General features: G+C 43.1%; 1 protein-coding gene across 5 annotated transcripts; it reads right to left on the reverse strand.

Moving 5' to 3' along the window:
* Positions 1-2491: 2491 nt before the first annotated feature.
* Positions 2492-24061, reverse strand: LPAR5 (lysophosphatidic acid receptor 5). Of its 5 annotated transcripts, none has more exons than XM_042453869.1 (4): positions 23567-24061; positions 13584-13838; positions 8598-8765; positions 2492-4697 (listed from the first exon to the last, which is right to left on the reverse strand). In XM_042453869.1, exon 4 carries the CDS (start codon positions 4456-4458, stop codon positions 3343-3345), a length of 1116 nt encoding a protein of 371 aa, XP_042309803.1. In that variant the 5' UTR covers positions 4459-4697; positions 8598-8765; positions 13584-13838; positions 23567-24061; the 3' UTR covers positions 2492-3342. The 5 variants fall into 5 exon arrangements, with proteins under 5 accessions (XP_042309803.1, XP_042309806.1, XP_042309805.1 ...); XM_042453872.1 differs by lacking the exon at positions 13584-13838 and adding an exon at positions 21968-22050; XM_042453871.1 differs by lacking the exon at positions 13584-13838 and adding an exon at positions 21968-22068.
* Positions 24062-25013: the final 952 nt, after the last annotated feature.

Raw genomic sequence — 25013 nt, forward strand, 5'->3', positions numbered from 1 at the left:
AAAAATGTTTTTAATAATAAAGTAGAAACTGCTCATACTGCAGTTGGAAACTGTTTATACACTGGAAAAATAGGAGGTGGGTCTGAGTCCAAATTACGTCACTACATCAGTGTGACCCATATTTAGACCCCTTACTTCTCTCATTTTATGACACTTGCTTCTAAAAGGGATTTACTTGTGTCATGGAGGTGAATCTCCCTTTGCTCCCTTCACCTTCTCATCTCTGTGACTTCTTCCTAGCTCAATGCTCTTGTAGATGGCCTCCTAGGCACCTCTATTCTGCAACCTCAGTGACATTAAATAACTGCCAGAGAGCATCAGGAAGAAGGTTTTTTTTTTTGGGGGGGGGGGTGTTGTTTTGTTTTGTGGACTTCAGGCTTGTGGACTTTCTAGAAGTATCTGCTTGGCCATGGAAGGGAACCTGATACTAGACCCAAAACCCAAAACAGATGGGCCAAATGATGTGGTTTCCTGTTTGAGGTGTAGTGTTTAGATGACACACACCCCGAACATGGCAGGAAACAGCACCAGACCTGCAACATTGGGAAAGAAACAAGCCCAAAAGGTGTGGCAAAATGCTGCTCCTTTTGCTGCTCCAGTTTAAAACTGCGGCAGTGGCCCAGATTAGGGCCAGGCATGTGTGGTTGCTGAGGCCACAGCGCAAACGGCGCTGGTGCAGTCCTACCACAGTTTTTTTGGCCCATCTGTCTGGGGCCTAAATGGATCTTTGGTCTGATCCAGCAAGAGGCCTCATGTTCCATTCCCAGAAGCAACCTCTTCAAACAAGCAACACAGTATGTGTACCAAGAGCTAATGGATCTCAGTTTTCAGGACCTTTAAGATTGTGGAAATTTCTGCATTTGAAATGCAAGAGTCCCAGTCCTGTAGCTGCAGAAACCTAGATAATGTAGAAAATGGCAAAATATTGACCACCATTAAAATGCTGTCAAAATGATGCTGTATAATATTTTCTGTTCAGAATGGAACAGAATGGAATTGAATCTAAGCAGGCTTTTGAGACTGAAAAGCCCCTCTGCGATTTGTGCAGAGGCTTAGTGACAGAAGCAAGTGAGGCAGAGTGACAGTCCTCTGCTTACAGATATAAAATTATGGAGGGGAAGCATTTATGAAATCTACAAGTCCAGCCCTCTGGCCAGGGATGTAGCCAGGATTTTAGGAAGGGGGGGGTCCAGACTAAGTGCCACCATTATAATGGGGCTTGGGCGCGGCAGCACAGCAGCACGCACCATTCATTTTTCTAATGGAAGGGGGGGGGTCCGGACCTCAAGAACCCCCCCTTGGTTACGTCCCTGCTCTGGCTTTTCCAAGCTTTAGCCAAATAACACATATTTCTATTGCTTTAAAATATAGCTCAGGCCACTGTCCCCAAAAGAGAAGAGCACCATGCCTTGTTGTTGCTATGTGCCTTCAAGGTAATTCCTGTTAGCACACCCTGCATACCCCACAATGTATTTGGAGTATCCATATTTTCATATTTCATATCTGGAGCCAGTATGTTCTTAAGAGGTCATGATGACGTTCTCATGAGAAAAGGAATGAAGACAGAAGGACATGTGGATGATCTAAGTAGGTGTACTAACTGCTCCTTCCTTCCCCCAAGTCCTCTCCATTTCCTCTTGCACCGAGGGACAAAGGAGGCCTCACTGCACCAAAGTAGTAAGCCAGTGCTTTCTGCCTACCCCATGCTGTGCTTCCAGCCAACCTCCTTGTCCAGTCAACCTGGGGATGTCCTGATGCAAACATTGTTTTTGTCACTCTAAAATTAAAGCTATCAACAGTCTGGAACCCCATTGCTGATTACCAGGAAAGACCATTCAGTCTCTGTTTCCGTGCAAGATAGCCCACTGCCTGATGCTTGAATGTGTGTGTGTGTGTGTGTGTCCAAAACCTAGCCTCTGCGCACACATTACACATACAGTTGTCCCAGTTTCTGTTTTATCTATGAACTGTTTCACTCTCAGACCTCAGTCTGAGCCACTTCTGCTTCTCTTCCGACAGGTAAATATCACCCTCTTTAAACCCTGCCAACTATGCTATCCAGTTTCCACATTCCATTTCAGTTAACTCTGAATGCAGTGTCTGTCTGAACTACTATTGTGTGTGTGTGATTGCATCTAGCATTTTTCTAAATAAAATGTCCTTAATTCACCTGGATACAGAGATCTCCTCAGTTATTACTGGTATACGCAGGCGTCAACGGTGCTAAGGGTTACCCAGCCTCTTGCAATGCTAATTCCCCCAACATTTAAGGTAACATATACTTTATGGGGACCCCCTAGATTTTCTTTGGATAACACTCCTACTTACAGTAATCCTATCCTAAGCTTTTCTTGGCAAGATTTATTTACAATGCCTTCCTCTTACATTCAGAGAGAGAGTGTGCAGCTTGCCCAAGTTGATCTTATGCGGTTCCATGGCTGAATGGAGATTTGAACCCTGGTCTTCCAGATAGTCCTAGTCCAACACTCAAACTCCTATATCATGCTGCCTCTCCCCTGCCCCTTATAATTTGAGTACTGCTGCAACATTATTTTCATTTTCTCTGTGTGGGAGCAATAACTTAAATCTCATTCAGGCAGTGTTGGACATAAAAACTCCCACACCACTATAAATACAATAAAAACAGAGAATGGTGATATTAGATCACAGGTGGCTAGAAGGTATGGCTGGATCACCTGGTAGATCTTGGAGTAATCTGCCATAGATCAATGGGGATTTCTGACTCTGAATTGTTTAACTAGAGCAACAACAAAAATAATATCCTTCCATTCAACCTTTAATTACACTGCACTTGGAATACAAAACCACAAGCAGATAAAACATCAATTCTATTTTAATAAATGAATCTGCTTGTGCTTTTGTATTTTTGTTATGTATATTACAAATAGACTTTAGTCACAAGCAATAAGCGGGTATCACTGGAGTAACCAGGAATGGATTTTTTGTATAGAAAGAGTGTAATCAGCCTATCTGAGCAGTATGAAGTTTCAACTTTGCAGCAGCAGCAGGACCCTTAAAAATCCTCAGTTTTTCTTAGCTCATCCAAGTGGCAATTTTGCAGATACTGTAGTGCATAAAAAACAATGGGAGCTTCAGGTGGGCATAGAAAAGAATAGTTACACCACTGGTATCACATCTTAGTATGATAATTTTTATGATGACATAAACTGTTCCAACAAAAGGTGGGGCGAATCTTAATATATGAAACTATCTTGGTTTGTCCTAAGATATTTTATATTTTTGCTTCATCACATTTTCAGAAAGTTACAGCAAGCAATGTTTGTAACTACTGTTACTACCATTATAACAACCCATCCGTCCTTATATTTCAGAGTCTTCAATGGGGCTGTTCAAAAATAACTTAGGGGGTGCAAATGGCAAGCCTTCAGAGGGAAGGATCAGGTCCTGAACTGGGAATTTTTTGGCTCCTGGCTTAACACGAGCTGTAGCCTTGTAGGGCTTTTCTTCTGTTACCCGCATGTGAACTGTTCCAGTTTCAGAGTCCCAAGCTTGCCCCTTGCTCAGTTTCTTTAATGTATTTCGGAATCCCTCTGTGTTGAAGTAGTAGATCAAGGGGTCCAACGTGCAGTTCATACTGGCCAACACCACAGTGACAACAAGAGCTTGGCGCACTGAATCACGCATTTCTGGCTCAGTCTGGATTACACGAGCCTTTATCAGCCCATAGGCTGCCAGGATGACATTGTAGGGTACAAAGCAGATAATAAAGATGACCAGGTTGACCACAAGCATGCGGATTGTCTTCTGCTGGCGCACATTCTGTATGCTATCAACCTGGCATAGTTTCAGAAAAATTCGGATGGAGCAGTATGTTACAGAGGTTAGAGGCAGGAGAAAGCCAAGGATCTCTGCTAGAATGATCAGGGGGAAGAGCCCCTTCTGCCACCGGCCATCACTAAAGCTTTCAAAACACAGAATGATGGAGGTGTTCTGTCTGGTACAATTAGTTGTTCTGTGGACTCCAGCAACTGGCACAGAGCCCATCAGGATAAGGACCCAAACCACAAGGCAGACCAGCCGAGCAACTTTGGGGCGCCGGAGATGGCGCCAGCGTAGTGGATAAACTATAGCAATAAAGCGGTCCAGGTTGATGCACGTTAGGAAGAGGCAGCTTCCATACATGTTTATTTGAAAGACAGAGCCAGAGATCTGGCAAAGAATGGTTCCAAAGGGCCACTCCCCCATGTAATAGAAGTAAATACGGAAGGGCAGAGATATTGTGAAAAGAAGATCGCTCACAGCCAAGTTCAACATATAGATGCTCACTACTGATTTGAGTTTCAGGTAGTACAGGAAGATCCAAATTGCAGCAACATTAAGCAGCAAACCAGCAATGAAGATCAGGCTGTAGCCAACCAAGTGCAGTTGGTGACTGGCACTGTGATCCTTGCACGGAGTGATGTTGGCAGCTGACATCCCTGCAAATCAGCTGAGGACTTCAGTATTATGCAGCTGGGAGAAATAAACAGAAGAGGAGAGCATCTTCCTCAAAGAAGAAGGAGCCACATTAGCTGCAAAACACTCATTGCTTTACTTCTTCATTCAGCCCCTGTTAGGTATTATCTCAGCATTCTTACTCCAGTCTCCAGGCCTCAGGAACGGTCAGAGCTGAGGATGCAAATGGTAGTGCCATTCCTGATTACAGGAGGATGAGCCTGGAAGGAAATTAGATAAACCACTTTCAACTGAAGCATACTCAGAAGGAAAAATGAAAGTTGAAGTCATGGGATGGGACTGGTAGCATTACCAGAGTGAAAACTGGAGAAGGCTTCTGCACCTTTAATGGTTGTGTAGCAGGAATTTCAGCCATTAAAGGTACAGGAGCCATCTCCAATTTTCACTCTGGCAACTGTAAGGTTGGGTGATGTGGAGAAAAATGCACAAAAGAAGAGAGAAAGGGCTACAGATAGGATACAGGTGTCAAACATGGCACAATATGTTAGTTACTAAAATGTTTAGAAAAATGCAGAGGTTGCTGAGGATTTTCCAACTAAGTAAAAACTGTAAATAATGTTGGCATAATTAAAAAGAGTACAGGCTTTTTTCCCCCCGGTGGGTGAATTTGAGAATTTGACTTCAACTTTTTCCTCCTAGTTACCTGATCCAAATGGTTGCCTGGTAAATGTTTGCCTGGTAAATGTTTGCCTGTCAGACTGCTAATCATAGGCCCCATTCCCACTGGCTTATAAAGCAGATCAAGACTTGGATTATGGGGGCATCGTTCCCATTTGAGTGCACATTTGATCCTCACTGTGCCAATTTCGTTCCCATTGGAATTCGGATCTGATCCCCCTGTAATTGATTTTTCCAGAGAAACTCCGAATCAGGGGGGCTCAAACCTGGGTTAATTTGACTGTACTTTTTTGGAGGTTTTTCCTGCACCTCCTGAGTCCGATTCGGGGCAAATGAATGGGAATGACAAGGGTACCCGATTCGGGAACTTGGAGATGGGAGGAGCAGTGATCAAGGGGCTGGCCTGGGGGTGTCACCTGCTTGTTCTCTTTTCTGCATTACTGGTGCTATTTCCCCCATTGGCATAGCCTTTCCCCCGGTGGAGTGGGAAGCAGGGTAAGGTGATCGCAAATGTAGACAAATTACTTTTTTAAAAAATTAAGCTTTCGATCGCCTAGGTGCTCTGTTGGGTGTCTAAACATAGCAAATTGCTACATTGACCTCCAAACCTAGTAAACACATTATGCCCCCCTGCAACCTCCCCCTTGCTGCTCCACATTCATAGACCGACATGTGAGGAGAGCCACTGAACACCATTTTTAACTATTATTTTTTCTTTTTTTTACATGCCTGCTCGACTGCCCCCAGACAGCCCAGGGAGCAATGGGGGAGGCAAAGGGACTTAGGGGGATAGAGGCGCCTTCTCCTTTTCCCAGAGGGACTCTGAGAAGACACAGGAGGGCTTGGGAGGCACTTGGGGGGGATGGAGGCTCCTTCTCCTTTTCCCAGAGGGACTCTGAGAAGACACAGGAGGGCTTGGGAGGCACTTGGGGGGGATGGAGGCTCCTTCTCCTTTTCCCAGAGGGACTCTGGGAAGACACAGGAGAGCATGGGAGGCAAAGGGACTTGGGGGGATGGAGGCTCCTTCTCCCTTTCCCAGAGGGGCTTTGGGAAGACACAGGAGAGCTTGGGAGGCAGAGGGACTGGGGGGGTATAGAGGCTCCTTCTCCCTTTCCCAGAGGGGAAAAGCGCCTAAGCGACTGATTGACTGCTTAAAAACAAAACAAAAAAGAAAAACAGGTTTGAAAGACACAAATGGGAACAGGGAACAAAAATAGCCCACGCCAAAATGCATCGAAGCAACTGGCGTCACTGTGACATCTAATCGCCTAAGTGCTTGATTGACAGCTGCTTTTTAAAAAAAAGAGGTTCCGCAAGGGCAATGGGAACGGGGAGCAAATTACTTCACTTTAAAATACAGCGGGGGGAAATCCAATGGGAACGAAAACATGGGTCAAAATAAATTGAGTCATTTTCAGCCTTTCCTAATGGGAACGAAGGACCAGATTCGATTAGGACTCGGGGGGGGAAATTCGAGCCAGAATCGCAACAATATACATTGCTTTTCGTGCCCAGTGGGAATGGGGCCATATGTTTTGAACCTCATACTAGAGGAGGAAATAACCTCTCTTGTCTTCAGATTCTGGTAGATAGGGGGTTGCTATGACAGAAAAGATCATTATGGGCCCAAACAGACAGGCCAAAATAAAGCTGCTTCGGGTCTCTTTGGAGGTACACACATCTTAAGAGGCCAGAAGCTGTGCCAAAACTGTGCTCCAGTCCTCAGGACTGCAGCACACCTTTGGTGCGGATTTCAGCCTCTTAGGACACATGCTTCATTTAAATAGCATACCTCCAAAGTGACCCAAAGCAGCTTTATTTTGGCCTGTCTGTTCGGGCCCTATACCATGTTAAAAGAAACTTAGGGAAAGTATGGTGGAATGACATTAATAATCACTTGGGCTCCCCCTCCCAATGAAATACTGCCATCGTAGGAGCAGGAGCATCACTAGGGGATGTGGGCCATATCAGGTGGGGGTGACTGCTCTCAAATCATCTGCCTTTGGGCAGAAATGGGCTGTGCTATTTGCCTTTCAGCAGTCTGCTGAAGAGATGGTATGAGTAGCATGTCAGTTGGAAGAGAAAGGAGAGGCCCCAGGTTTTTAATTTAAAAAATATTTATTTTAAAAATTAAATTATATAATTAAAAATAATTTTATTATTTTTAATTTTAAAAATTCTTTTAAAATTTTCTTTAAAAACACTACATCTTACCAAATGTTCACTTTTACCGCCTGAAACCATGACCATGTCAATAAATTTAGGCTGTGCATATGATATTGTAATTTAAAGGTATAATCTTAATTTTGCTAGTTGTTTATGTCACAACTATTGCCATTATACTCAGTGCCATACGGGAATTACAATGTATGAATAACATTAATGCATGAATATTACTAAGGATTCTGTATGGTGTGGTATAGGAGGAGGTCAATGGGGGTATGTGACACCATGAGTTACCACGCCATGTGACACCAACCCAACAGGCTAACCCACAGACAACAAAGACCATGGCTGTCTTGAGGTTAAATTGCTGTACTGCTGCAACTCACTCATAAGCCACAAGGTTGTGAGTTCAGTCCCAACAAGGGGCTCAGGGTTGACTCAGCCTGGCATTCTTCCGAGGTTGCAAAAATGAATACCCAGCTTTTTGGAGGCAATTAGCTTACATATTGTAAACCACTTAGAGACTGCTTAGGCCATAGACTGCTTAAATGGTGTGAAGTGATATATAAATGAATCTGCTATTCCTATTACATTTTACCTTCAAATTATGCTTTTTGATACTTGGTTCCCAGTCAGAGACAAACCATGATTTGACAGCTGGAATGTTGCCCAAATCACAGTTAACTGTCCTCAACTGTGGGTGAGTGTAATAGCTGCATGCATTTTATGTTCAAGTGGGGAAAAGAGCAAATAAACCATTAAAATGCCAGTCAACATATTTTTCAGTTGCAAAACCCTGTTAGTAAATCTCCAGTCTGGAGAGGCTATCCTTTCTATGCAGTTCATTGCAGCTTTCCAAGCCAGTTCAATGGGACAATGCAGTTCTTTTAAGAAGAGCATGTACTGTCACCCCTCCTAACTCATGGATCTTGGGTCCACGACCTTGGAAATATGTGGAGGGGTGACCTCCGCTATTTTTAATGGGGCGTGCACAGGCGCGCACATGTGCATATGCCCCATTCAAGCCTATGGGGCTTGAATATGCACAGGCCTCCATTTTTGTGGGTGGGTGGATGGGGATCCGGAACGATCCCCTGCAAAAACGGAGGCCAACTGTACATCCTTTTGGGTCTAATGGTGGCCCTGATCCCAATAATTATCTTGGCTTTGGGATTTTTCTCTCATAGGAGAGGCTTGCTGCTAAAAACATTTTTAAATGACAGATTTTGTTATTCTTTTTATCATTATTTACCACCAATAGTTGATAGAAATATTAATACAAATTAAATTATACAATTCACCGGAGCATAACTTACTTGTGAAGTAGCTTCTGTTTTTCCAAAGGCATAACAGAATACACTGAAATATCTGCTGCTCCTTCTAGAATCCTCTCTAGTTGATACCATGGATAAGAGAAATTTAAAAATCTTTCTTTAATGTTGCTGTTTATTTGTTTTTTATTCTTGTATGAAAAGACTGTTTCCCTGTTAAGAAAAACAGATGTTAAAAAAAAGATATATGGCCTGAAATTAAATTAATATAAAACAAATGAAATAATAATAATATAATAAAACTCTTATTCATATCCCGCTCTTCTACCATAAGGCAGTCAGAGTGACTTACAGTATAAAAACATCCAATACACAATAGAATATATCATAACCCCCCCTTAAAAAGAATTAAACATATTACTATTAAAATCACTCTATTAAATAAACTATTATTATATTAATATGAAATATGGTTTATTTTCTTTGTCACTTAATGAGAGCTAATAGATATGTAAATGTAGAGACACAACACTTCAGTGGAGACTGCTTCAGAGATGACAATTTTAATAAGAAGGGGTCCATATATAATGTTTTAAATTAAAAGATGAAAAACATAAATACGCAACAGATTTTCATTCAGGTACGCTGCTCAGGGAACCATGATTTTTTGCAGCTCCCTTTTGAATGGACACTCAGTACTGTCAAATGTGGGTTTGCTTTTGCATAATGTATAAAACGGCCCTGCCTTCAGGCAATGAAGAAGTTAACCATATTCAGGAATATCAGTATACAGAGAGATCTTGTAGCACCTTTGAGGTTGTGTGAAAGAACTTGTCATTAGCTTTTGTAAACTTAGGCCCCATACAGACTGCCAAAATAAAGCTGCTTCAGGTCACTTTGGAGGTATGCTGTTTAAATGATGCATGTGTCCTAAGAGTCTGATAGCCGCTCCAGAGCCACGAACCAGTCCTAAGGACTGGAGTGCAGCTTTGGCACAGCTTCCGGACTCTTAGGACGCATGCATCATTTCAACAGCATACCTCCAAAGTGACCCGAATCAGCTTTATTTTGGCAGTCTGTATGGGGCCATTGTCTACTTCCTCAGATGCAACTGAGGAAGTAGACCAAGTCTATGAAAGCTTACACTACAACTCCTTTCATACAGTTAGTTTCAAAGGTGCCACAAGATCCTTCTGTATACTGATAGTTCAGAATAACATTGCTAAAATCCAAAACACACTGCAGAAATAATCCAGTTTGAGACTGCTTTAACTGCCCTGGCTCATTGCTAGGGAATCCTGGGAATTGTAGTTTATTGTAACACCAGAGCTCTCTGAGAGAGAAGGCTAAATGTCCTACAAAACTAGAATTCCCAGAATTCCCTAGCATGGAGGTAGGGCAGTTAAAGTGGTTTCAAACTGGATTATTTCTGCAGCGTGTTTTGGACCTATGTCTCTGAATTTAACTTCATTCAGGAATAGTCATGATGTCTCTTGAACACTGGAGCCCTTAGGAACACTTACTGCCTGTTTTCAAACAGTTCTCCAGAGCCACAGTGTCAGAAAAGTGCTGAGAAGAAAGGAGGGATGAAGTTGCCTTTTGCAGAGTAAGCCTACAGGTCCATCAATCTGAGGGGCCATTCAGACTACCTTTTAGCCCGGTTCAGAAACTGAATTAAAAGCAGGAAGTTCATACTGGCCCCGATTCTTCTACACCCAAATTCGAGGCTTGCACACCTGTTCAGGGGTAAATCCCCCTTGGCGCCGGTCTTTTGAAAGCGGAGTTTTACCTGTGTGTTTTGAGATAAACCGGGTGCTAGCAAATGTGAACGTGGTTCCAGTCATGATCGGATCTAGTTCAGGGGAGGGATTAGATGAAAGGGAGGGCGGAGGGTGAAACATGCCTCCCTCTCGCAGGCAGCTTTTTCTCTTTTTTTGTTGTTGTTGTAATTTTTATTTTTGACAGACTATGCAAATACAGTGGTACCTCGGGATACGAATTACCCAGCTTACGAATTTTTCGGGATACGAATAAATCCCATAGGGATTTATTGTTTCGGGTTACGAACGTTTTTTCGGGTTACGAAAAAACGCCGGCGCTGTTTTAAATGGAGCCGCGGCGGAGCCGCGGCTTTTTTTCCCATTAGCGCCTATGGCAATTCGGCTTACGAAGGTTTTTCGGGTTACGAAATTAGCCGCGGAACGAATTAATTTCGTAACCCGAGGGAGCACTGTAGTTCTACAGGTTGATACATATTGATAGAATGTGTCTGCTTGTGCTACATTTCCCTTTCTGCTTGCTGCCAGCACGGCAGGTCACTTTGCAAGAGGCTTTTTTTTAATGCTACAATGCAAATGTTACAAATGTTTCCCTTTCAATTTGGCAAATTAATACAATATGTGAATGCTTTTGCTACATATGTATATGTGTATCTTAAGGCATTCTGGGGTCACAGTCGGAGAGAAAGCAAGAGATTGCAGAGATGGCATTCTGGGGAGGTATTAATATTATTATTATGATGATGGGAAGAGAATGGCATGTGGGGGGGATGCAAGGGCTTTGGAGGTAGCATTGGGCTGGAAGTGAAGGGGAAGCTAGAGGCTGGAAGGCTGCGGAAACACATGACTTTGGGGGAACCAGGAGGCTGGCATCCGAGGGGGAGGCAAGAGCTTTGGTACTGGGCTGGAAGCAAAGGTGGAGGCAAGAGGTTCCAAAGAGGAGGAAATGCTGGGCTGGAAGCGAAGGGGAGGCAGGAGGCTGGAAGGCTGCGGAAACCCATGACTTTGGGGGAGTCACACTCTCTCAGTCTCAGGGAAAAGGCAATGGTAAATCTCCTTGATGAGGTTGTTTTAGGGTTGCCATAATCTGTAGTGACCCAGATACACACAACACACTCACAGACACACACACACACACACACCTGGAGGTTTTTAAATTTGACAAGTTGACAGAATATGCGCCCACTGCTGCCAGTTTTTTTTAAAAAAAGAAAGGGGGAAAGCACCCATTCGGTTGGCCAGTGGTTGTAGGATATGTCACCTTTGATGAAAGCGGAAGTGAATTTGATTGACAGCAAAGGAGGCTCCATTTTAAAGCTGTACCACAAATGTGAACTTCAGAGGGGCAAATTGCCCCAATCGAGGTAAAGGGTAGTGGGCACTTCCTTCCGAGCAGATTCGATGTGGGGGGACCCGGATCTGCCCAGTTCCATCCAGGGCAAATTGGTGAGTGGGAATGGGGCCTCAGTATTATCTACCACTGTTCCCAAATTTTGGCCCTCCAGGTGTTTTGGACTTTAGCTCCCAGAAATTCTAACTGTTGGCCAGGTGCTTCTGGGAGTTGAAGTTCAAAACACCTCGAGGACCAAAGGGTGGGAATTGCTGATGTACACTAATGCTACTCATAGTGGTGGTCCCTGGAGCAATGCTATTCCACAAGTCCTTGGCTGCTGATCCATGGAAAGGTTTAAGGAAATAAAGAAATATTTGTAACCAATGTAACCGGTCCTTGGAACATTGCGTGTGGGGGGGTTGTTGTTCCCCCACATCATTTTCAACAGAGGCTGGATGGCCATCTGTCAGGAGCACTTTGATTTTATATTCCTGCACATCAGGGGGTTGGACTGGAAAGCCCTTGTGGTCCCTTCCAATTCTATGATTCTATCAGATAGATGAGGAGCACCAGTGGTTCTTCAAAGTTTGTTATGGGGCATGTTTGCCAGCACTGCCTGGAGAAATCAGAGATTAAACCTGGGCCATACTGAATACAAAGGATATGATCTGTCACTGAGCTCCATCCTTTCCCTTAAATTAAAAGTGAGATTTGAGAAATACAAATCATGTACCTGTAGGGAGTATATCACATGGAGGTTGTTGCAGCTCAGATTCGGGGTGACTCCTGGTTCAGCGTAACATTCGTAACGTGAATGTTTTATCACACCTCGTCGCCCTTCCATTGCCCTTTCGAATCGAAGGGGAATCCAATCCAAGGCAAGTCATGTGATGCCGATCCACGCAAAGCAGAGTGAGTGCAAATTGTATTACCACACTGGTGCATACCATGCGGATTCAACTATTTGAATTGGGACCCTTGCGCATGCTCAGTGGAGGTCTGGATGCTGTCCTCCTTCCCTGCCCCCTCCTTAGCTGTTATCCTTCATCGGGCTGAAGGAGCAATCAGGGGATGCTGGGATAGGTCACAGGGTATCACTGGGGCCAGGATCGGACTGAAGGAGCAGTCAGGGGATGATGGGACTGGTGGCAGGGTGGCAGAGAGGACAAGATGGCATGAAGGAGGAGGAGGGGGATGAAGAAGCAGGATGCAGGGGGCCAAGGGGGGCGACATTGGAGTGTTCTTCCACACCAGACCAATTTGGAGTTAAATTGAAGTGAGCTTGAAAGCGAATTCTGTGAATTCACTTTTTTTCCAATTTCACCAAAATGAGGGGTCACTTTGGAATCACTGCGGAAGCCTCATGGAAGGAGCGCCCATAGAAAGTTATGACGTGAATTCGCATCATGGACCCGCAGTCACCCCAGATCTGAGCTGCAAAAATCCCCCAAAACCTCAGTGTGATAAATGCCTAGGACTGCCAAGTTATTAACCACTGTCTGTGGCTAATGCACATTAAGCCTCTGTACACTATCTTTTTGTTGATGCTGGGTTGGCAGAGGTTCTTGGCATTTTTGCAGAAAGTTCAGGTACACAATCAAACAAGCAAATCCATCCATCCATCCTTCCACCCATCCATTCATCTATCTATCCATTGTTGAAATAAAACAGAGCAAGAAGACCATCTGCCATGGGAGATGGCAGGGAGAGAAGAACTACTGGACTTGATCCCCTTCCCCACCACCATTCCCTTCTCTTTTTGTGTCATATCTTTTTAGATTGTAAGTCTGAGGGCAGGGAACCATCTAATTAAAAATAATAATAATTGTAAGCCGCTCTGACAACCTTTAGGGCTGAAGGGCAGGGTATAAATACCACCCATAAATAAATAAATAAATAAATAAATAAATAAATAAATACCCTTGATTTTTATCTCTGCTGTATGATATTGATTCAGCAGCACTTGGATCCCCAGATGCAGCAGCACTCATTCAGCAGCACTTGGATCCTCAGAGGCAGAGGCCAGCTAGGCTACTGTTGGCAGATGCAACTTTTCTCCTTTCAGCATGACAAGCTGCATTACAAGAAATTCCTACTTGTACACAACACTTTCTCTGCTGTGAAGCCAGTACCCTCTAAGTGCATGGCTGCTCTCACCTCAGTCCCTGGAAACTCCTGAACAGGGAGAATCAACAATGACTTTCAGTTTGGAAACGGTGGAACAGAGAAAAAACGGTGAAATTATATCTTTTGGTTTACGGCTGTCTGAATTTTGAGATAGCTTATGTGCTTTTGGCCACATGCTAACTTAAAGCTTGGAACACATGGTTGAAAGATTGGGAGCTAGAGGGCTGCACACACATCCCCTGAGCCCCACTTTCCTCACCCCAGATACAGACCATTGCTCAATATCATCCAAAAGAAAAATGTAGGCACCATGACTCTCATACTGTCACTTTCCTTCCATGGCACGCTTTTCACCATTTTTGCCTGATGAGCTTTAATGTATTTTTTAACCTTTTGTTTGGTCTAAAAGGGCTATAGCAACAAATGTGAACTTCAGAGGGGCATATTGCATCAATTAAGGTAAAGGGTAGTGAGAACTTCTACCCGGGGAGATTCGGTATGGGGGCAACCAGATCTGCCCAGCTCTATCCAGTGCAAATGAGCTAGTGAGAATGGGGCCTTTAACTGCTATGGCTCAGTGCTATGTAATTCTGAGAATGAATTTTGTTGTGGCACCAGAGCTCTGATGAAAACAAGGCAAAGTTCCTGTTGACTGAATTCAACATACATTGAACATGATAAACAAATCAGACCAAAAGAGAGACAGTATGGAAGTCTTGATAGATGATAGACAGAGAGGAGTTGGTTTGAACTAGATGACACAGAGAGAGGATGTCCTTTGACCTAAGTTGTTAATGTTCTTCCAAATATTTACTTGAGAAACAACTGGAAGGGGTATGTAAGGTGGGCTCTGAAAACATGTTTGTCTTACTTTGGACCTCATTTCCAGGCATCTACCTATTTCTGCTGCAGAAATAAACCCCTTTCCTTCTTTAGAATCATATAGAATCATAAAGCTGTAAGAAACCTCAAGGACCATCTAGTCCAAACCCCTTCTGCCATGCAGGAACACACAGTCAAAGCACCCTCAACAGATGGCCATCCAGCCTCTGATAAAAACCTCCAAAGAAAGAGACTCCATCATCCTCTGTGGGAGTGTCTTCCACTGTCAAACAGCTCTTACTGTCAGGAAGTTCTTCCTACTGTTGAGGTAGACTCTTTTTTTCTGCAGCTTGCATCCATTGCTCCTTGGTCTATTCTCTGGAGCAGCAGAAACAAGTTTGCTCCATCCTCAATGTAACACTCCTTTAAATACTTAAACAGGGCTATCTTATCACCTCTTAACCTTCTCTTCTCCAGGCTAAACATATCCAGCTCCATAAGTCACCCTTCATAGGACTTCATGGTGTCCAGACCTTTCACCATTTTGGTTGCCCTCTTCTGGACACACTCCAGCTTGTCAACAGCCTTTCTGAATTGTGGTGGGCAGAATTGGATACAGTATTCCAGGTGAGACCTGACCAAAGCAGAACAGTGGTACTACTACTTCTCTCAGTCTATACAGTGGGCCCTCCCCTTATGCAGCAATCTATTCTGGATCCCTCCGTGTAAGGGGAAATCCACGTGTGCTGGAGCCTCACTACTTCTTCCAGGGCACGCGAGGGGCTTTTCTGGCGTGGCTTTCAGCATATGCCGAAAGCCGTGTATGCCGCGCCACGTAAAATGCAGGTGCACTGTACTCCTGTTGATGCAGCCTAAAATCACATTGGCTTGCTTAGCTGCCCCATCACACTGCCGATTCATGTTCAGCCTGTGGTTCACTAAAACTCCGATCCCCTTCACATATACTGCCATTAAGCTAGGTGTCCCCCATCCTGTCCCCCATATATGTACATTTCATTTTTATTGCCCAAGTAAAAACTGGGGTCCTAGAACCAAATCAAATCCCAGCCTTACATTTGTCCCTGTTGAAATGCATTTTGTTGCTTTTGGCCCAGCTTTCTAATTTGTTGCAGTCATTTTAAATTCTGATTTAGTCTTCTGTGGTATTAACTACCCTTTCTAATTCATTGTCAACAGCAAATTTGATAAATATGCCCTCTATTCCATTGTCTAAGTCACTGATAAGGATGACAAATAGCAAACTGGTTCCAGGACAGAACCCTGTGGCACCCCACTAGTCATTTCTCTCCAGGATGAAGAGGAGCCATTGTTGAGCACCCTTTGGGTTTGGCCAGTCAACCAATTACAGATCCACCTGTTGCATTATCTAGCCCACATTTTACTAGCCTGTTTGAAAGAATGTTGTGGGGGACTTTGTCGATGGTCTAACTGAAATCAAGATACGCTTACATCCACAGCATTTCCTTCATCTACCAAGCTTGTGACTCTATCAAAAAAAGAGATAAGACATTGCATGACTTGTTTTTGAGAAACCCATATTGTCATTTAGTGATTATGGCATTTCTTTCTAAATGGTTACCAACTGTCCGTTTAATGATCTGCTCCAGAATCTTTCTTGATATTGATGTCACATTGTTTGGGAAGTAATTATTTGGATCCTCTCTCTTTTTTCCTTTTTGAAGATGGGGACAACATTTGTCCTCTTCCAGTCTGCACAGGCCTCTCTGGTTTTCCAAAGACATTGAAAGTAGTTCTGAGATTACTGGTACATCTGCCAATTCTTTTAATACCATTAGATGTAGTTCAGTTGGCCCTGGAGATTTGAATACATTTATACTGACCAGATATTCCTATACAGTGGTCCTTTCTTTTACGTGGGGGATCCGTTCCGCCCCCCCTCGCATAAAAGAAATTCCACCTATGCTTGAGCCCCATTAGAAATAATGGGGCTCATGCTCGCAGTGGCGTAGCAGTGCGGTGATGGCACATGCGTCATTGCTCCTTCTGGCGCACGGCGCCACTTCTTCCATCGCTGCTTTCAGTGTATGCTGAAAGCAGTGTATAATGCACCCGCGTATAATGCAGGCGCACTGTACAATACTTCCTCTTTTCCTATTCTGTGCTGCATTTTCTTTACTGCATCATCTACTCCATTTCCCCCTGCTTGAGCACTGTTCTTCTTTTGGGAGAAGACTGAGTCAAAGAAGTTGCTTTCCTCTGTTCCCTGTTAGCATTTTGCAATTTTCTCCATGCAGTGGCCCTATCATTTCCTTGTTCTTCCTTTTACTACAGAGATAACACAGGAAAGGGGCCTTTTTATTATTTTTAACCTCTCTAGCAAGTCTGAGCTCATTCTATGCTTCAGCTTTTCTGACTTTCTCCCTATATGAGTTGGCTATTTGCTTGAATTCTTCTTTGGTGATTTCCCCCTTTCCTCATTTCTTGCACATGTCCCTTTTGAGTCTTAGCTCTGTTGAAAGTTCTTTAGACATTCATCCTGGTTTCTTTAGACACCCATTTTTCCTTCCCATTGGAACTGTTTGAAATTGTGCCTTCAGCACCTAACTTTTAAGAAACTCACAGCTTTCTTAAAGTATGGAATACGTGTCTGACTATGCTTGGCTTCCCCCTTTCACTGTATAAAAAACCTCAAGAGAACATAGTCACTCCCACGTAAGCATCCTGCCACTTCCACCCATCAACCAGATCTTCACTGTTGGTTAGGAACAGATAAAAAAAAAAACTGATCTTCTAGTTGCCTCTTCCACCTTCCGAACAATGAGTCCAGAAGGCAAATTAGTTCTTACATTTTTTATCAGAGTTTGACTCCCAAAAAATATCAGAATACAGTGCTACCTCGGGTTACGAAATTAATTCGTTCCGCTGCCCCGTTCGTAACCCGATGCATTTCGCAACCCGAAAAAGGCTTTCCGTTAGCGCTGGAAAGCCGCGCGTTTGAATTTCGCGCCGAAAAAAATTTCGTAACCCGAAAAAACCTTCGTATCCCGGAACAGTTTTTTCCAATCTAACTTTTTCGTATCCCGGAAATTTCGTAACGCGATCAATTCGTATCCCGGGGTACCACTGTAGTTGAAATCCCCCATTACCACTACATCTTTCTTTTCTGAATGTGTGATTGTCCGCTACAGCAAATCATCATCTAAGTCCTCAGTTTGGCTTGTGGGTGTGTGTATCTGTAATAGACCCCACTATCACCACCACAACCCTGTTGTTTCTCTCCCTCTTAATTCTTATCCGGATTTTCTCAATCTGGCTTCTAGGATTTAAGTAATGAATCTGTTCACAGTTATAGTGGGCCTTTGGTATCTGCTGGGGTTTGGTTCCAGGACCCCCTGTGGATATCAAAATCCCTGGATGTTCACGTCCCATTAAATACAATGGATAATGAAATGGTATGCCTTATATACAATGGTGAAAACAAGTCAACTTAGTCAAAGGAAAGCAATAGCACAGGCAGAAGGGGAGCTAATAGCTTTGTGTTAGAGGTTATCCTTTAAATTTTTTCATTTTTTAAAAAGGGCTTTTTTGGGGGGTGGGGAGGGTTGCTCAGAGGAAATGTACCTCAGAACAAGCTAGCAACCAGGAGGTCTCTATAGAGGTATGGGGATCTTGGAATTTTAAATGTATTCTCTCTTAACTGTATTTTGCTTTACTGTTGTAATCTGCTTGGATTCCTAGAGATTAAGCGGAATAATAATAATAATAATAATAATAATAATAATAATAATTTTTATTATAACCCCAGTTGATTGAGCTCGCTGATAGAGATTGGTGGAAAGACCAGGCCAACAGGAACCCTTTACATAGGTGTTTACCAAGGGAATTTTTGAGGGGAAAGGCCATAGTCCTGTTTCAGTGCTTACCTACTTAAGATTTCTCACTATGGACACTGAGGAAGCTGCTGCAGTCACCGGCAACATTTGTGGGATGTTTATCTTCTTGCCTAGGCATGTGGGGAACGTCACATGCACCAAGTGCAAGTTGGTAGCCCTCTTGGAAGAGAAAGTACAGCATTTGGAGGCCAGGGTAGCTACACTTTGTCATATTAGGGAGCAAGAGGGTTTCCTGGACAGAACGGTCTTAGACGGTAACCACACAGAGGAAGTTGCTGGGGTGGAGGAAGAGGTCACTTCACATACACAGGAGGTAGACAGCTGGAGGAATATCACACACAGAAGTAGAGAAACCAGGGATCGTTCTGGGAGGCTGCAGCTACAGAATCACTTTGAAGCTCTCTCCCTTATCAGGGATGATGAGGAAGAGCAGCAGGGGCAGACTTCAGGGACAGTGCAGGGGACCCTGGGAGTACCACTGCAAGGAACAGTCACTGCTAAGCCTCGGAGGAGGTGTGTGGTGGGGGTAGTGGACTCCTTGCTGAGGGGTACAGAATCAATGGTTTCTGTGTCTGACAAGATGTCTCGGGAGGTGTGTTGTCTCCCTGAAGCAAAAATCAGTAATGTGACATTGAGGCTGACAAGACTTGTCAAGCCTACTGATCATTACCCCTTTTTTTTTGGTCCATGTGAAAACCAATGATACAGCAGGGCACAGCCTTAAGAATATCAGAAGGGATTATGAGGCTCTGGGTAGGAAGCTGAAAGAGATGGATGCACAGGTTGTCATCTTATCTCTTCTCCCAGTTGGGCATGGTCCAGGAAGGGAGAGGAAAATAGAAGAGGTGAACAACTGGCTCTGCAGATGGTGCTACTGAGAACAATTTGGATTCTTGGATCATGGACTGCACAGCAAGGAGCAATGGATGCAAACTGCAGGAAACAAGATTCCAACTCAACATTAGGAGGAACTTCCTGACAGTGAGAGATGTTTGACAGTGGAACACACTCCCTTGGAATGTGGTGGAGTCTCCTTTGGAGGTTTTTAAACAGAGGCTGGGTGTGTTCCACTGTCAAACAGCTCTTACTGTCAAGAGGTTCCTCCTAGTATTGAGGTGGAATCTCTTTTCCTGTAGCTTGCATCCATTGTTCCATGTTCTAGTCTCTGGAGCAGCAGAAAACATGCTTGCTCCATCCTCAATATAACACCCTTTCAAATACCTAAACAGGATTATCATATCATCCCTTAACCTTCTCTTCTCCGGGATAGACCCAGATCCCTAAGTCTTTCCTCATAAGGCATGGTTTCCAGATCCTTGACCATTTTGATCGCCCTGCTCTGACACACTCCAGATAGTTAACATCCTTTTTAAACTGTGGTGCCCAGAACTGGATGCAGTATTCCAGGTGAGGGCTGACCAAAGCAGAATAGAGTGGCATTATTACTTCCCTTGATCTATACATCTATGTATACATCTATACATCTATTGATACAACCTAAAATTCCTTTTTAGTTGACTCATATTCAACTTGTGGTCTACTAGGACTCCTAGATCCCTTTCACATGTAGTCTCCTTAAGCCAGGTTTATCACCAGTCAATAGTGATATGAGGTGAGAATGGCTCTAATCTCAACCCCGTCTGCCCAATAGCTTCCTTCAGTTCAGAGGTTTAGGTAACAAAGATTCAAAGTATAAAGGTACACTCAGCTTCTCCCACTCTTGGGGCTAAGTGTGAGAATATATAGAAGGCATGTGAACAGTCTCTTTCTGACATTGCTTTTATAATAACAATCAGCTACAGGATACTGAGGTAAATGCATTTTAAAAGTATGACTACTTTAAACATATACATGCCTAAAGTCTCACAGCAAACTCTAGGGAACCTCCTAGTTACTTCTGCTTGGTGATGACAGCAGTAAATTTTAAAAAGTGATTGTTTGTTTTTCCTGCTGGAGACTTCACCAGGAAAAACTCTGGAGCTGAAGGTTGAAATAACCTTCCGTGTCACTTTAATTCCCCAGCTTTTTGTCAGCAGATATAAAATGGATAAACCTCAGTTTTGAACAAAAAACGTTCATGACCAAGAAATGAACGCTCACTCTTCTTGAAACGGTATACTAAGGGGTTATTTAGACATTGTTTTACCTTGCACAACTATGTGAATAATCTCAACCACATGTTTCAGTTTTGTTGTTTACACTATTGAATCAGATCTCTGCACATCTCTGAGAGTTTAGTTGTTCACATGTGTTATCACTTCAATAAAGATGGAGTTCACAATGTGAATGTATTCGAAACGCAGTCAAGGCATGCAGAGTTTTATCCCCGTTTATCCTGGGTCTATTTACATTGGTTATTCATACATCTGACAATGCAAATCTTTTAAGAAAATATAGATAAAAACCTGAGATTCATTATCCCAGGTTAAGTAGTGTTTTTGGGAGCCCCCTAAATTTAATCAGGAGTATTTGAAATGTATGTGAACAACAAAGATTCAATCCACATTATACCGGGATTATTTTCACTATCTGAATAACCCCCAACTCTGCTTCTATTTCAAGGGGAGCAAAACACCATGTCACCTTTCCATCATGTTGTTCCCACCATCATTCTTCTGGCCTTTTCCCCAGGGACCTCTCCCCTTTTCTCCTGCACCACTTTTTTTCCAGTTCAGGGGAGTTCTCTGAGCCTCCAAGTAGCATTTTGTGGGAACCGGAGAGGCTTTTGTCAGGAGGAAGGCATGGTGAGTATGCCTTCTGACAGTTCAGGTACATGCAGCTAAATCTAGATTCAATTCTGCAACAGAAACTATTTTTATTTCTTTTTTACTACCTGATATGATTACAGATTTTATTTTCCCTGGTATTCTGTAAGACTGATTAGTATATTGATAGGTTTAATGGTCTGCTTTTACAGAACCACTTTTGTAATTAAACAAATTGATACTAAACAAACAGTGGCTTAAACACTTTGTGTTTACTTTGAATGTGGATCAAGAACAGGTTAGCGACATAGTGTGGTAATCCCCCCCAGTTGTACATCTAAAACGGAACAGGTCCATTGAATGGAAATTTGATAAATCAACACTTCACAAAGTTGCATTGATTTTTCTCTAGCTTAGACTCCAGGCATATGTTAGCTAATACATTTAATAATAAAGAAGCTCAAAGTTACAAAGATTTTTTTCTCCTGCCCACTCCAGCACCTGTTTTCTCATTCAGCTCATCCTCTGACTAGCTGGACTTTAGCAGCATTGCCATTGAGAGGAGAGCTGAAACACAGAAAAACCAAGTTTTGGTGCTGGGACTTGCGTTACACCAATATATCTGTAGCAAACAGTGCAATAAGCAAACTTTGAACTAGGAACAAGTGGGATTCTTCTTTAGCTAATCATATTGTAACCATATGTGCCTCCCCAAAATAAGCAAGGTAAACAGAAGCTGCCAACTAAGGGAAAACAGGAAAGTAAATAAGCCTACCTCACCAGCGTCCACCAGCAGATTAAAGTGTAGGTGTTTAAGTTTGCCCACCAAAATGAAAATCATTAGACCAGCAGAGACAACTGAAAGAAGACATCATCCTTGGATGAATAGCAAAAAAAGATTTCAAGTGGTGTGTAGAAGGTTCAAATTTTTGTAAAAACAACAACAACAAAACCAAAAAAGTAGGGAAGGCTTACATGACCTGATTGTTGTATTACACAAGTGCATATTGTTAGTTTTGAATTTATTAAAATTGCTGAAACATGTTGATCTGTATTTCTGTGCTATACAAAAATAATGCCAAGGAACATATCTAGTTTGCTAACTGAGATATACCTGTAATATTTAATGCAGGATATGAACTCATTTTTATACTGCCAGGCCTTTTCTTGTTTTTCGTTGCTGCTTCACTATTTTTTAATCTGATCCAAATTTATGGATCGTTTTTATTGTAGTGCCTTTTGTGTAATATTGTTAATCCCAATACCTAATTTAATGTCACCTTGTGAAGGCTAGGCCCTGAATGGCACCTCTTGCCTATTCTGACAAATAACAAATGAATAAATTCTGAGTCTTCAAATTGCCAAGGATACTAGTTCTCCAGGAAGAGGAGTTTTGCCAGGTCCCCCATGCCTTTAATATTTTGTTTTGCCAGGTTCCCCCATGCCCTTAATCACTCCACAGCAGGCAGGGGAAGCTCTACCTGCTGAATTTCTGCTTGCCATGCTGCTTTTGCAGACCTGGGAGACAATATTTTAAAAATAGTTAGCAACACTACACAAGATTATTTTTTTAAAAAAAAATCAGTATTCAGGAGATCTTACTAGAATCTCTTTTCTGTGCTGGGGCAAAAAAGTGCCTCAGAGAATACAGAGAGTATATATTTCGCCACCAAGTAATTACAGCTGATGCTCACAACTTTGGGACTGAGACCAGGGCTTTATAGTCAGTAGAAACAGAGAAGCAAAATAGGCCCTAGAACAGATTAGGCCAGAAATTGCCTTGGAAGCCAAGATGACAAAACTAAGGCTGTTGAACTTCAGATACATCATGAGAAGGCAGGACTCACTGGAAAAAACAATAATGCTAGGAGAAGCGGAGGGAAGCAAAAAGAGAGGAAGGCCACAAGCTAGATGGATGGACTCTATTAGGGAGGTCACAGGTATGGATTTGCAGGATTTAGGCAGAGCAGTGGAGGACAGGAGGTCTTGGCGATATCTCATTTACAGAGTTGCCATGGGTCGAGATTGACTGGAGGGCAATTAACAACAACAAAAGAACTCTGAGGTATGAGCAATGAGACATCTCGTCTTACAAATTAATTCCTGCACATGTTACATACCTTCTACTAACATAATGATAGTTAGTGAACAGATTGTTCCTTTAATAGATGCCTGATGTGCAGAAATCCCTTTTCAGATCATGGCAATGAATCCCATTGCTCATGTGCCAATATTTGCACACATATGACATCTTTGCATACATGTACACACACACAAGTCTGCCAGCGATCTACCCATGCCAAAGATAGCTTCCATTCCAGCATCTAATCCTGTCTCCCTGCTTAATCCAAGGCCCTCCCCTCCACCATTTTACCTCTCCTCTTGTGTAGGTTTGGAGGAACTTCAAGTTTTTCTAGTCCTCTGCTTAATGTTCACAGCAACTGCAAGAACTTTGACTCTCCAGAAAGCTTCAGAGGCAGATCAGGTTCTGCAGAGCACACAGGTTAAGTAGGAAATCCCCCAGTTGCATAGACTTCTCCAGGTTCACCCAAGGGTTCCCAACTACCATTTTCTGCCACACCATTGGAACATTGCTTTCTTCAAGGAGAATTCATTCACCACTTCCTTCCAACCCATTTGGTTCATCCTCTTTCTGTGATACAACTTGTCATTTGACAACAGCACATGAACTTTGGCTTCATGGGTTGATAAGCCATGCTAGACACTGCATAAAAGCAAAAACAGGAGTAAAGGGGCAGCAACATCCTCTGCTGTCTGCGATACTTTCTTGCTGAGAGTAATAAGATGACAAACAAGGAAGTGAGCTTGTGGTGCATTTTCTACTCTTTTCCTCCCTTCCTCCCCTCTGAGACAATCACCCTGCCTTACACAGAGAAAAAAGTATTGAACAAGGCAGCAAGCAAGGAAGCAAGCTTAATCATTAGCCAGCATTTACCACACTGGAGATTAACAAATCTGAAGGCAATCTAAGTGCTTGCCCAGTGCATGTGTCACACAAAGCAGATCACTCCAATGTGCCCACATTGGCACAGGTTTTGTAGAGCCTTAGAACCTGAGTTGGAAGACACCCCAAGGGTCACCCACTCCAGCCCCATTCTTTCATGCAGGAAGACATAATCAAAGCTTTCCCTGTGGCAGATGGCCATCCAGCCTCTTCTTAAAGGTCTCCAACGAAGGAGACTCCACCACTCTTCAAGGGAATGCGTTCCTCTGTGGAACAGCTCTTACTGTCAGGAAGTTATTCCTAATGCTTTGGTGGGTGCTCTTTTCCTGTAGTTTTAATCCATTGCTCTGGGTCCTAGTCTCTGTGCTCCATCCTCAATGTGACACCCCTTCAAATATTTAAACAGAGCTATCATGTCACCTCTTGACCTTCTCTTCTCCAGGCTAAATGTACCCAGCTCCCTTCTACCATTTTGGTCACCCTCCTCTAGACATGCTCCAGCTTCTCAACATCTGTGGCTGGAGCCACAGATGCTGGTGAAACGTCAGGAATAAACTCTTCTAGAACATGGCCACATAGCCACATGGCTGTTATGAAATAACTCTTCTAGAACATGGGCCATATAGCCAGAAAAACCCACAAAAAAACTATGGATGCCGGCCATGAAAGCCTTCGACTTCACAATATATTATTTTAATACTTGCCTTTCTCCCAGTATGGTATCCAAGGTGGTATGCATTGTGCCACCTTTCTATTGTTTGTTTGTTTGCTTAATTGTACAGGAGTTTTCAAACTCGGGTACTTCAGCCAATTTTGGAACTGCCCTAAGTTAGAACCTTCTAATACAGAAAAGCTC

This window comes from Sceloporus undulatus, chromosome 2, assembly GCF_019175285.1.
Source record: "Sceloporus undulatus isolate JIND9_A2432 ecotype Alabama chromosome 2, SceUnd_v1.1, whole genome shotgun sequence".
NCBI lineage: Eukaryota > Metazoa > Chordata > Lepidosauria > Squamata > Phrynosomatidae > Sceloporus > Sceloporus undulatus.

Bases quoted from the DNA above. Each gene is read 5' to 3' on its own strand.
- LPAR5 (XM_042453868.1), bottom strand. From the start codon at position 4,458: ATGTCAGCTGCCAACATCACTCCGTGCAAGGATCACAGTGCCAGTCAC.